The 12,638-nt window shown below is 42.5% G+C and overlaps 1 protein-coding gene across 1 annotated transcript in view; it reads left to right on the top strand.

Moving 5' to 3' along the window:
- Zyg11b (zyg-11 family member B, cell cycle regulator) overlaps positions 1-12,638 on the top strand; it is a 48,492-nt gene that overhangs the window by 15,058 nt on the left and 20,796 nt on the right. Inside the window, exons 2-3 of the mRNA XM_051172085.1 lie at positions 6,819-6,984; positions 8,963-9,717. Coding sequence (XP_051028042.1) covers positions 6,819-6,984; positions 8,963-9,717 — 921 coding nt within the window. The remainder of the gene's footprint in view (positions 1-6,818; positions 6,985-8,962; positions 9,718-12,638) is intronic.

Below are 12,638 nucleotides of genomic sequence, written 5' to 3'. Positions count from 1 at the left end.
CTCTGGGATTGTCGTCTCTTTTTCAAGGTGTGAAGTACATCCAACAGTAAGTTTGTGCTTGTCAACTCGCTTGTTTAATACACATTGTGCCTGTGATGTAGTAGGTGTTATTTTAGGCTTATGACTGCATCAGTGGACAAAACATTTTCCCTTGGTGGAACTTATATTCTTTAATAAGCATTAACATTGACTCAGCAGTTAGCAAGCTGGGCTCTACTTCAAGAGTTCTACATTTAGAGTCTGGTTGTTCTGACAATAGTCCCATGAGGTAGGCACTGTTATTTCCATTTTTTAGATTATGGACTGAAGTATAGGAAGACTAAGTCCTAATAAATTTACTGCCTAAGTGGCTGGAGAGGTGGCTCAGCAGTTAAGAGCACTGGCTTCTCTTTCAGAGGATCTGGGTTCAGTTCCTAGCACCTACATGGCAGCTCACAACTGTCTGTATAACTCCAAGATCTGACACTCTCACATAGGCATACATACATGCTAAACAGCACTGCACATAAAATAAATCATTTAAAAAATTATTGCCTAGGGCTGGAGAGATGGCTTAGTGGTTAAGAGCATGGTCTGCTCTTCCAAAGGTCCTGAGTTCAATTCCCAGCAACCACATGGTGGCTCACAGCCATCTATAATGTGATCTGGTGCCTTCTTCTGGCCTGCAGGTAGACATGCAGGCAGAACACTGTACACATAATAAATAAATAAATAAATCTTTAAAAAATTATTGCCTAATAAATTTACATAGTTTTGGAAATGGCACTTTAATCCAGACAACTGGAGTCCCAAGTCCAAGATATTACCCCAGTCCTTCAAAAAGATACCAGTAAGAATGCATTTCACAGCCAGGTGTAGTGATACACATCTGTAGGAGCAGAGAAGGGTAGCTGAGCAAGCATGGATGCCCATTTCTTTCAGCTCCTGTGGCTATGTGTGAGGAGTTGTTCTGAGCTCCTGACACCTTGATTTACCTTCTGTGGTGTACTGAAATCTGGAATTGAGCTAAAATAAATCTTTTCCACCTATGTTGCTTTTGCCAGTATATCTTATCGCATTAACAAAAATGAAATTAGAATAGGAAACATTTTTCTGTCCTAACATTAATTCTGTCTTGAGAACTTACCACTGTGAACCTGTTGTCTTTTGTCCTTTGAGACAGAGTTTTCTCTGTGTAACAGAGCCCTGGCTGTCCAGGACTCTTAGTAGGCCAAGATGGCTTCAAACTTACAGAAATCCACGTGCCTCTTCCTCCCAAGTGCTGGGATTAAGGCATGCACTACTGGAACTGGCTCACTTTGCTCCTTCCCTTCATGTCCCCCAGTTTTTTTGAAGACAGGGTTTCTCTGTGTAGCCTTGGCTGTCCTGGACTCACTTTGTAGGCCAGGCTGTCCTCAAACTCACAGTGATCCGCCTGCCTCTGCCTCCCGAGTGCTGGGATTAAAGGCGTGCGCCACTACTCCCAGTTCACTTTGCTCCATTTTAAGTCCATGTTAAGCATCGACCCTAAAGGGTTCTTTCCCACAGACCAGCTCTGAGAACTAGTGAAGATGAGAAAAGAGAAGGTCTTGGTGGATCTGAGAGGTAGGGAGAATTGAGCAGGTGGTGGACAGCTGGTTAAGGCAAACCAGCCATTGGTGAACAACTGACTAGGAACTGGTTTTTGAGGAGAGATCCAGGACTGGAGGGAAAAAGAAATACTAGACCCAGGCATATGGCGTATAAACTGAAAGGTCTTATACCCCAGGAGAACTTTACTTTTCTGTCTCTCTCTGTTACTGCTTGGGCGAGTCCCAGTACTTTATTTAAAGTGAAGTTCAGAGCTAGGTGTGGTGGCCCAGACGAATCTGTAATCCTAGCACTTGGAAGGCAGAGGCAGGCAGATCTCTGTGATCTACAAAGCAAGTCCAGGACAGCCAAGACTACAAGAGAAACCCCATCTCTAAATAAATAAATAAATAAATAAGTAGTGAAAATCAGTTTTTTCATTACAGATTATATCATGATTTTTTTCTCATCTTTTACAATCAATAGGGCGTTTAAAAATCAACAAAGCCACAGAGAAACTCTGTCTCAAAAAAAGAAAAATCAATAAAGCAAGGGAATAATCTAACAAGGAAATACAAACAGTTCTGTATAACCTATAATAAAGCATACAGCAAAAATCAATATCCAAGCAGCATAACCTGATTATTATTCCTTAAAAAACACTTGGGAGCCGGGCGTGGTGGCGCACGCCTTTAATCCCAGCACTCGGGAGGCAGAGGCAGGCGGATTGCTGTGAGTTCAAGGCCAGCCTGGTCTACAGAGTGAGTCCAGGATAGCCAAGCCTACACAGAGAAACCGTGTCTCCAAAATTAAAAAAAAAAAAAAACACTTGGGAAAGTTTAATCCCAAGTTTCCCTGGGTTACAGCCATTGTGTTTTCATAATTGTCATAGTGACATAGCTTGAGCTAAATGTTCTCTAGTAAAGAAAAAACTTGACTTAGTCCCAGTCCCAAACCAACAACAGGTGTGTTATCTAAGCCTAGGCTAACTGCCAAGGGGTCCTCAATTGTAAAGTATCTGTAAAGCATCATGTTCCAAGCCCACCTTCCATTGCTCTCAAAGCAGCTAACAGGATCTAGCCAGGTACGGTTATGTCAGGGTCCTAAGTTTCTTTCAAGCAGTTTCTGCTTGGCTGCTCACAACAGTCAGGGTCAAGAACTCTCTCATTGTCTCAATCCTTTGGCCAGATGCCTTCTTTCAACATTCTCTGTGGGAAAAAGTTTTCCCTGTGTGAATTTCATTAGGGCTCATAGTCAAAGTGAGAAATAGAGAGAAAGACAGTTTCAGGAGAAAAGGCAGATTTCAAGGTACTTTGTAGACAAAATTACACCCGGATAATATACATAATATTTAAGGGCAGTGTTGGTCAGCCAGAGATCTTAGGAACTTTGTCAGGCAAAGCCTCAACAGCTGTTATGGATGTCTAGTGATTATGCTGGACAGCTGTAGGTCTCTGGAACTTGGTCAAACAAAGCCTCTACAACTTGTCCTCCTGTCCGTGACAGCACTTTTCCTTGCACTTAACAAAAACAGACCTCATTACTAAGGGATTTTGGTTTTTTGCTTTGCTTTTTTTTTTTTTTTTTTTTTTTTTAAAGGCTTTGGCTCTCCCAGACTTGCCTTGTAGACCAAACAGGTGCTGGCCTGGAACTTGGAGATCCACCTGTGTGTGCCTCCACCTCCCTGAGTGCAGGGATTACAGGTGTGTGTCACCATCCCCAGTTACTCAGAGATTCTGAAGCTACCAGGTCTGCCACCGAGGAATTAGGGTACTTGTATTATTTTTAATTACCAGATGTTTCCAGCAAGTAATCTTTTGACCTCCACCCACAGCACAGTATTCACAAGGGAATACAAAATATACTTACATGTAAATAAACACATGTGAAAAGAGTTTTAAAATAAGAGTGGGGAATAAAAGAAATAATTGTTATAAAATATAAAATTATTATAAAATGAAATATAAAAACCCTTTTAAAAAGATTTATATATATACATATATATATATATATATCTCCTCTATCTCCACGTACAGCTGAGGCCAGAAAGGCTATTAGATCTCATTATAGGTGGCTGTGAGCCACCATGTGGGTGCTGGGAATTGAACTCAGGACCTCTAGAAGAGCAGTCAGTGCCCTTAACCTCTGAGCCATCTCTCCAGACCCAGTTTTTGATCTTAGTCATTTTGATAGGTGTAAGACGGAATCTCAGGGGCTGGAGAGATGGCTCAGTGGTTAAGAGTACTGTCTGCTATTCCAGAGGTCATGAGTTCAATTCCCAGCAACCACATGGTGGCTCACAACCATCTATAATGTGATCTGATGTCCTCCTCTGCCTGTAGATGTACATGCAGGCAGAGCACTGTATACATAATAATAAATAAATAAATCTTTAAAAAAAAAAAAAAAAAAGACGGAATCTCAGAATCATTTTAATTTATATTTCCCTGATGATTAAGGTCGTTGAACATTTCTTTAAATGCTTCATGACCATTCAAGATTCTTCTGTTGAGAATTCACTGTTTAGCTCTGTACCTCATATATTGGACTATTTTGTCTGCTGGTGTTTAATTTCTTGAGTTCTTTATATATTTTGGATATTAGCCCTTTGTTGGATATAGGGTTGGTGAAGATCTTTTCCCATTCTGTAGTCTGCTGTTTCGTTCTTTTGACAGTGTCCTTTGCCTTATAGAAGCTTCTCAGTTTCATGGGGTCCCATTTATTAATTGTCGCTCTCAGAACCTGAGCTGTTGGTGTTGCGTTCAGGAAGTTGTCTCCTGTGCCAATGAGTTCAAGGCTCTTCCCTGTTTTCTCCTCTAATAGATTTAGTGCATATATTTGTTTGTTGAGATCTTTGATCCACTTGGACTTGAATTTTGTGCAGGGTGAGAAAGATGGATCTATTTACATTTTTCTACATGTAGACCTCCAGTTAGACGAGCACCATTTGTTGAATATGCTTTCTCTTTTCCACTGTATGGTTTTGGCTCCTTTGTCGAAAGTCAAGTGTCTGTAGGTGTGTGAGTTTATTTCTGGACCTTTGATTATATTCCATTGCCAACAGAGCCAACTAACCAGGGCCCAAAGGGGCTTGTGGAGACTGAAACACCAACCAAGGACTGTGCAAAGATTGGACCTGACCCCTACACAGATGTAGCCGATGGGTGCCTCAGGCTTCATGTGGGTCCCCTAGTAAGGGGAGCAGGACCTGTCTCTGATCACTCCCCTTGGCAGGGCTGCCTTCTCAGGCCACAGAGGAAGAGCTCAGTCCTGATGAGACTTGATGAGCTGGGATTGGGGAGGGGCTCCCCTTTTCTGAAGAAGCGGGGAAGAGGGAGGGAAAGTGGGACCAGGAGGAAAGGAGGTGGGGGCTACAATCGGAATGTAAAGTGAATAAATAAATTTTTAAAGTTACAGGTGAAAACAAAACAAAAATAAAATAGCACAGTTGAACAGAAAGTACCTGGTAGATGGGATAACTGTACTTATGTGTTAATATTATTATTGGGGACATTTGTATAGTTTATGTCTGTTGTTAAGGTCCCTATACTTTAATTTGGGTTTTTGTTTTTTGTTTTTCGAGACAGGTTTTCTCTGTGTAATAGCTCTGGTTGTCCTGGATCTCACTCTGTAGTCTAGGCTGGCCTTGAACTCACAGAGATCACCTGCCTATGCTTCCCAAGTGCTGGGATTAAAAGCGTGCACCACCACTGCCCATTTTTTTTAATTTTTTAAAAAATTTCTTAGATTAGAATAACTTGGCTAACCTTTTTTAAAAATTAATTTATTATGTGTACAGTGCTCTTTCTTCATGTACATGTGCAGGCCAGAAGAGGGCATTAGATCACCTTATAGATGGCTGTGAGCCACCATGTGGTTGCTGGGAATTGAACCCAGGACCTCTGGAAGAGCAGCCAGTGCTCTTAACCTCTGGGCCATCTCTCCAGCCCCTTGGCTAAGCTTTTTTTTTTTTAAACCTAGAATGATGTCACTCACTTGTAGTGGCAGGAGGCTCATTCTAGGTCAGTCCCAGATACATGAGACATCTGCTTCAAGTAAACAAACAAACAAAACCAGAAATAAATCAAAATGCACTTTTGTTTCTGATGATATGTAACTAAATTTTGTTTTTGTTTCTTTGAATCAGAATCTCGTGTAGTGTAGGTTGGCCTCAGAATTGCTATGTAGTTCAGGATGACCTTGAATTCCTGATTTTTTTTTTTTCTTGACCTTGCCTCTCTTGATGGGACTACAGGCACGCAGTATCGCATTGGCTCCAAATTGTGTTTAGTTTTGCTATTTTTGAAACAGAGGCTTACTAGAGAACCCTCTGTTATTCATTGATCTGCTTCCCAGGTGCTGGGTTTGCAGTCATGAGCCACCATGCTTGGCTCAAATTATTTTGTATATAAATAACTTAATCATATCAGATTTTAGTAACAATTTTGTGGGAGATTAAGGTGAAAAGTAAAATAAGATTACATTTTGAAAGTTGTCTAAGTGGTTTAAAAAATTATTTTATTTTATGTACATTAGTGTTTTGCCTGCATGCATGTCTGTGGGAGGGTGTCAGATCTTGGAGTTAGAGATAGTTGTGAGCTGCCATGTTGGTGCTGTGAATTGAACCTGTGTCCTTTAGAAGAGCAGTCAGTGCTCTCAACCAATGAGGCATCTCTCCCTATAGTTAGCGTTTCTATGACTGCGACAAAACACTATGAGCAAATAGCAGGTTGTAGAGGCTTATATTTCCATATTGCTATTTGTCATTGAAGAAAATCAGGGCAGGAACCCCAGCAGGGCAGGAGCTGATGTAGAGGCCATGGAGGGTGCTGCTTACTTGTTGGCTCCCTATGGCTGCTCAGCCTGCCCTCTTACAGAACCCAGGACCTCCAGCCCGGGGATGGCACCACCAACAATGGTCTGGACTCACCCCCATTAATCACTAATTAAGAAAATGCCTTACTGCTGGATCTTATAGAGGTCTTTTCTCAATTCAGATTCCATCCATTCAAATAACTGTAGTTTGTGTGTCTGTTGACATAAGATAAGCCAGCACAGAAGGATTCATTTTTTGTCTTTGTGGTTGCGCGTGGTGGTACTTTTAATCTTAGAAGAAGCAGGTGGATCTCCTGACATCACAGTATTCACTTGTCTATCTCAAAGGCAGTAAATAGTTGCTGGATGAACAAATACATGTTTACTCTCTGCTTTTCTGGAAACTTACTTGTTCTTTGTGTGTGTCCTCTTTATGTTCCTTCCTGCGTGCCAAGGAGGAAGCATCTCCCTATTCTTTACTTGACATCTGCTTGAGCTTCCTGACCACCAACCTTGAAAAGTTCTGTTCGGCAAGGCAAGATGGAACCCTGTGTCTGCAAGAGCCTGGAGTGTTTCCTCAGGAGGTGGCTGACCGGCTTCTCCAGACCATGGCAGTTCACGGTAAATGAAGAAAGATAGGACAGACACGTTGTGTGCTATTAGTTGGCACTAGGTTTTAAAATATTGTTGTGGCCCATTTAATTATTTTCTTCGAAATAGTAGGAAAAGTCAGAAGAACCTGATTTAGGAAAAGGAGTTCAGGTATTTTTACCTATTTTGCTCCAGATTTAATGATTTTTTTTTCCCTTTTTTCAGTTTAGGCTACACTTGATTTTTCTTTTTTAAGAATCACTTCTTGCACGTCAGTAATCCCAGCACTTGAGGATGCAGAGGCAGGCAGATCTCTGTGAGTTCAAGGCCAGCCTGGTCTACAAAGCAAGTCAAGGATAGCCAGGGCTACACTAACACTAGAGAAACCCTGTCTTAAACTAACAAACAAAAGAATCAATTCTTTAAAAGACATATACATATTTAGAGTTATTTACATTTGTGGCTGAATGTTTTGTCTGTATGTATGTATACGTATCCATGGTGCCATGGAGGTCAGAAGGTGTCAGGTTTCTCCTCACGGGAGTTAGGGACGGTTGTAAACCATTATGTGTGGATGCTGGGATCTGAACCCTGTTCCTCTACAAGAACAGCAAATGCTCTTAAGAATTTTGTAGGTGCAACAGGATCAAAGTCATCTTTATTGACATGGTGAGTTTGAGGCTAGGTTAGGATACATGAGACTATCTCAAAAAATGTTTTAGAATACATGTAAAATTATCTATAATTTCTCATTTTAAAAGTCAAGAGTGCCAGGCGTGGTGTCGTGTATACCTTTAAGCTCAGCACTTGGGAAGTAGAGGCAGGTGAATCTCTTGAGTTTGAGGCCAACCTGGTCTACAAGTCCAGGACAGCCAGGGCTACACAGAGAAACCCTGTCTCAAAAAACAAAACAAAACAAAACAAAATTCAAGAGCAACTCTGGGCGTGGTGGCACACACCTTTAATCCCAGTACTGGGAGGCAGAGGTAGGCAGACCTGTGAGTTCAAGGCCAGCCTGGTCTACAAAGTCCAGGACAAGCAAGGCTACACAGAGAAACTGTCTTGAAAAACCAAAAAAGAAAAAAGATAAGAAAAAGAGAAAGCGGAGGCTGTATTATTGCAACGTTAGGTGTCCGGAGTCGGTTGCTGTGCTATTCCCTGCACTCAACTTTTGTTCACCACGACAAGTTGCACGAAGACTTTCACAGTCTAACGATCAGGAAGCTTTGAACATGAACATGCTGAGTAAATGCTTTACCGCTTAGCTAGAGCTAGAGCTTAGACAAAGTGGCTGAATTCTGAATTGATAGTGGCTGTCTGGCAGCTTGAATGGCAGAGCTGAGATGACAATAAAAAAAAGTCTTTTAACTTCATAGTATGTATTTGTCTTGACCCAAATGCCTTACAGCCACAAACTGCTCTGTCTTTTTTAGCAGGTATTTTGGGTGTGTAATATTTTTGAGACATATCTCCAAAGTATCATATGCTTGCAGCACATTGTCTAATAGGTCATTTCTAAGAGACTTGGCTCGTTTTATTTGCATTTCTCCTACACAGGTAATCTGTAGCTGATTGGTGGGGTTTTTTGTTGCTTGCTTTCCCACTGTGTGTGTGTGTGTGTGTGTGTGTGTGTGTGTGTGTGTGTATGTATGTATGTGTGTATGTGTGTATGTGCGTTTGAGACAGGATTTCTTTGGGAAGCCTTGGCTGTCCTTGACTCTCTTTGTAGACCAGGCTGGCCTTGAACGCAGAGATCCACCTGCCTCTGCCTCCCAAGTGCTGGGATTAAAGGCGTGCCTTAAGCTTATTTCTTTTTATTTTATGTGCATTGGTGTTTTGTCAGATACCCTGGAACTAGAGTTACGGATAGTTGTGAGCTGCCATGTGGATGCTGGGAATTGAACCCAGGTCCTCTGGAAGAGCAGGCAGTGCTCTTAACCACTGAGCCATCGCTCCAGCCCCACCCCACCTTTTTTTGAAGTTAATATTCTGCTTATTTTTTTCCCAGGTCTGCTGAATGATGGAACCGTGGGGATTTTCAGAGGTAACCAGATGCGGCTAAAGCGAGCTTGCATTCGCAAAGCAAAGATTTCTGCTGTTGCTTTCCGGAAAGCCTTCTGCCACCACAAACTAGTAGAGCTTGATGCCACGGGTGTGAATGCTGACATCACTATCACAGACATCATAAGTGGCCTTGGCAGTAACAAGTGGATCCAGCAGAATCTTCAATGCTTAGTATTAAACTCATTAACTTTGTCCCTTGAGGACCCTTATGAGCGGTGTTTCAGCCGGCTTTCAGGTCTTCGAGCTCTGAGCATCACTAATGTTCTCTTTTACAATGAAGATCTGGCTGAAGTTGCTTCACTACCTAGACTGGAGAGCCTGGACATTTCTAACACTTCAATCACAGACATCACTGCCCTGCTGGCCTGCAAAGACCGGCTCAAGTCTCTCACCATGCATCATCTGAAGTGTTTAAAAATGACCACTACCCAGATCCTGGACGTGGTTTGGGAGCTAAAACATCTAAATCACCTTGACATCTCAGATGATAAACAGTTTACGTCAGACATAGCCCTCCGGTTATTAGAGCAGAAGGACATCTTGCCTAACCTTGTCTCCCTGGATGTTTCAGGGAGAAAGCACGTGACAGACAAAGCTGTGGAAGCCTTTATACAGCAGCGGCCCAGCATGCAGTTTGTAGGTCTGCTGGCCACAGATGCTGGTTACTCTGAATTCCTCACGGGCAAAGGACACTTGAAGGTCAGATCTTTAAAAATGTATTTTGTACCCCGGGCGTGGTGGCGCGCGCCTTTAATCCCAGCACTTGGGAGGCAGAGGCAGGCGGATCGCTGTGAGTTCGAGGCCAGCCTGGTCTACAAAGCGAGTTCAGGACAGCCAAGGCTACACAGGGAAACCCTGTCTCGAAAAACCAAAAAAAAAAAAAAAAAGTATTTTGTTTGATTGGTCAGTTATTTTAGTTCTACAAGACTTCATCAGGGTAAATATCTTAATATGTGAAACAAGACACGGAAAATTGAATAGTGGAAAGGCTTGTATTAGGGTAATAGCCCTAACTAAAACTCCAGTGGGGCCAAGCATGGTGAATGCTTTCAATCCAAGCACTCACAGAGGCAGAGGAAGGTGAATTTCTCTGTCTTCCAAGCTAGCCTGGTGTACATAGCAAGCTTCAGGCCACCCAAGGATATGTAGTAAGGCCCTGTCTTCATAAAAGTCCAGAGGGCTCTGGAGAGGGAGTTCACTTGGTAGAGTGCTCACCTCTAATCCCAGTACTGTGGAGGCAGAGGCAGGCAAATCTCTGAATTGGAGGCCAGCCTGTTTATATACCAGGCCAGCCAGGGGTACATAGTAGTGAGGCCCTGTCCAAATAATATTATCATTAGTAGTAATGGTAATAACAATAGTATTTTAGATATTTGGTCTGGAGAAATAGATGGCTCAGCAGGTGAGAGCACTGGCTGTATTTCCAGAGGACCTGGCCTGGATTCAACCCTAGCACACCCACATGGCAGCTCACAGCCACCTGTGACTGGTCCCACTGGATCCCATGCTTTCTTCTAGCATTCACAGGCACTAGGCACACATGTAGTGAACAGACATACATGCAGACAAAACCATACACATAAATAAGTGAGAAAAATATATATTTAAAACGAGCTAGGCATGGTGCTTCATGTCTATTGTCATAGCACAGGAGAGTGAGGCAGGAGGTTGAGATCAGCCTAAACTATTTAGCAAGGGCCCGGTGAGTCCGGTCTACATAGTGAGGACTCAGTCTCAAAACAAGAAAGGACCATTAGGATATTTTTATTCAGATATGTACAGAGGTTGATGTTCTTTTGACTACCGATATGATAGCTCAGAAGTAAGGCAGGTTGAAGGAAGAGAGCCGAGATTGCCAGTCTCTTCTGTTAGAATTATCCAGTTTAGTGTAATTGGTAAGAATAGAATCTGAGAGCCGGGTGTGGTGGCGCTGGTCTTTAATCCCAGCACTTGGGAGGCAGAGGCAGGCGGATCGCTGTGAGTTCGAGGCCAGCCTGGTCTACAAAGTGAGTCCTGGATGGCCAAGGCTAACACAGAGAAACCCTGTCTCGAAAAACCAAAAAAAAAAAAAAAAAAAAAAAAAAAGAATAGAATCTGAGCTGGGCGGTGGTGGCGCATGCCTTTAATCCCAGCACTCGGGAGGCAGAGGCAGGTGGATGCCTGTGAATCCGAGGCCAGCCTGACTGTATGTGAGTCCAGGACAGCCAAGTCTACACAGAGAAACCCTGTCTCGAAAAACCAAGAAACCAAACCAAACCAAAAAACAAAACAAAACAAAAAAAAGAATAGAATCTGGAATGGTTTTCTGAGTGTTGTGTTGTGTGTGATAAGTTCAGGTTTGCGTTTGGCTTTATGAGCCTGTTCATAAGGCCACAGTAATGGATGCAAAACCAGCTAATGTAATTTCCCACTGTTTATTTGGAGTGGGTGCTTATTGTACTTTCATAAGCATTACTTATTTTGGTGTCTCCATTGTCCTCCTGCCTCAGATTCCTGGGTGCTGGGATTACAGTTGTGAGCCACCACATCTAACTTAAAATGATCGGGGGCAGGAGAGATGGCTCAGCAGTTAAGAGTACTTTTTGCTCTTCCAGAGGACCCAGGTTCAATTCCCAGCACCTACATGGCAGCTCAGAACTGTCTGTAGCTCTAGTTTCTGGAGATCCAACACCCTCACACAGACATTGCAAGAGAAACATCAATGCATTAAGTAACAACAACAAAATCAGAGACAAAGAAAAAATTTTTTCCTTTCTTTTTTGTTTGCTTTTCTTTGTTTTTTAAAGATGTATTTATCATATATACAGTGTTCTGCCTGTATATATGCCTTTGGAAGAACAGACAGTGTTCTTAACCACTGAGCCATCTCTCCAGCCCAAACACTTTTTTTTTTAAAATGCTTTTAAGGATTTATTTTAGGGGGCTGGAGAGATGTCTCAGTGGTTAGGAGCACTGGCTGCTCTTCTAGAGGAGCTGAGTTCAATACCCAGCAACCACATGGTGGCTCACAACCGTCTATAGTGTGATTGGACATTCTCTTCTGGCCTGCAGGTGTACATGCAGATAGAGCACTCATATACATAAAATAAATAAATCTTTGAAAAAAAAAAAAACATTTAAGAAGTGCATAGTGGCAAACACCTTTAATCCCAGCACTCAGGAGTTCGAGGAGCCCAGCCTGGTCTGCAGAGTGAGTTCCAGGACAGCCAGGGCTGTTACACAGAGAAACCCTGTCTTGAAAACCCCTCAAAAACATTTATTGGGTTTGTTGTTGTTGTTGTTGTTGGTGGTGGTGGTGGTGGTGGTGGTGGTGGTGGTGTGTGTGTGTGTGTGTGTCCTGTGAAGTTAAAGAAGCTAGCTTTCCCCATAGGTGCTTCTGAGCTGCCCAGTGTGGGTGATGGAATCAAACTCCAGTTCTCTGCAAGAACAATATGCTCTCCTAACCGCTGAGGCAGCTCTTCATCCCTCGAGTGGCTTTGCAGCATCTTGTAGTTTGTAGTTCTTCTTTCTCTTCCCTTTAGTTTTTATCTTTTAGATTTTGAAATTTTATATGTGATGCTGGGAATCTAACCCAGGCACTCTTCAAAAATAACAAGTACCTATAACCACTAAGCCATCTT

Source organism: Acomys russatus, chromosome 29 (assembly GCF_903995435.1).
Source record: "Acomys russatus chromosome 29, mAcoRus1.1, whole genome shotgun sequence".
Classification (NCBI taxonomy): domain Eukaryota; kingdom Metazoa; phylum Chordata; class Mammalia; order Rodentia; family Muridae; genus Acomys; species Acomys russatus.
This window is presented reverse-complemented; position numbering and strand designations above follow the sequence as displayed.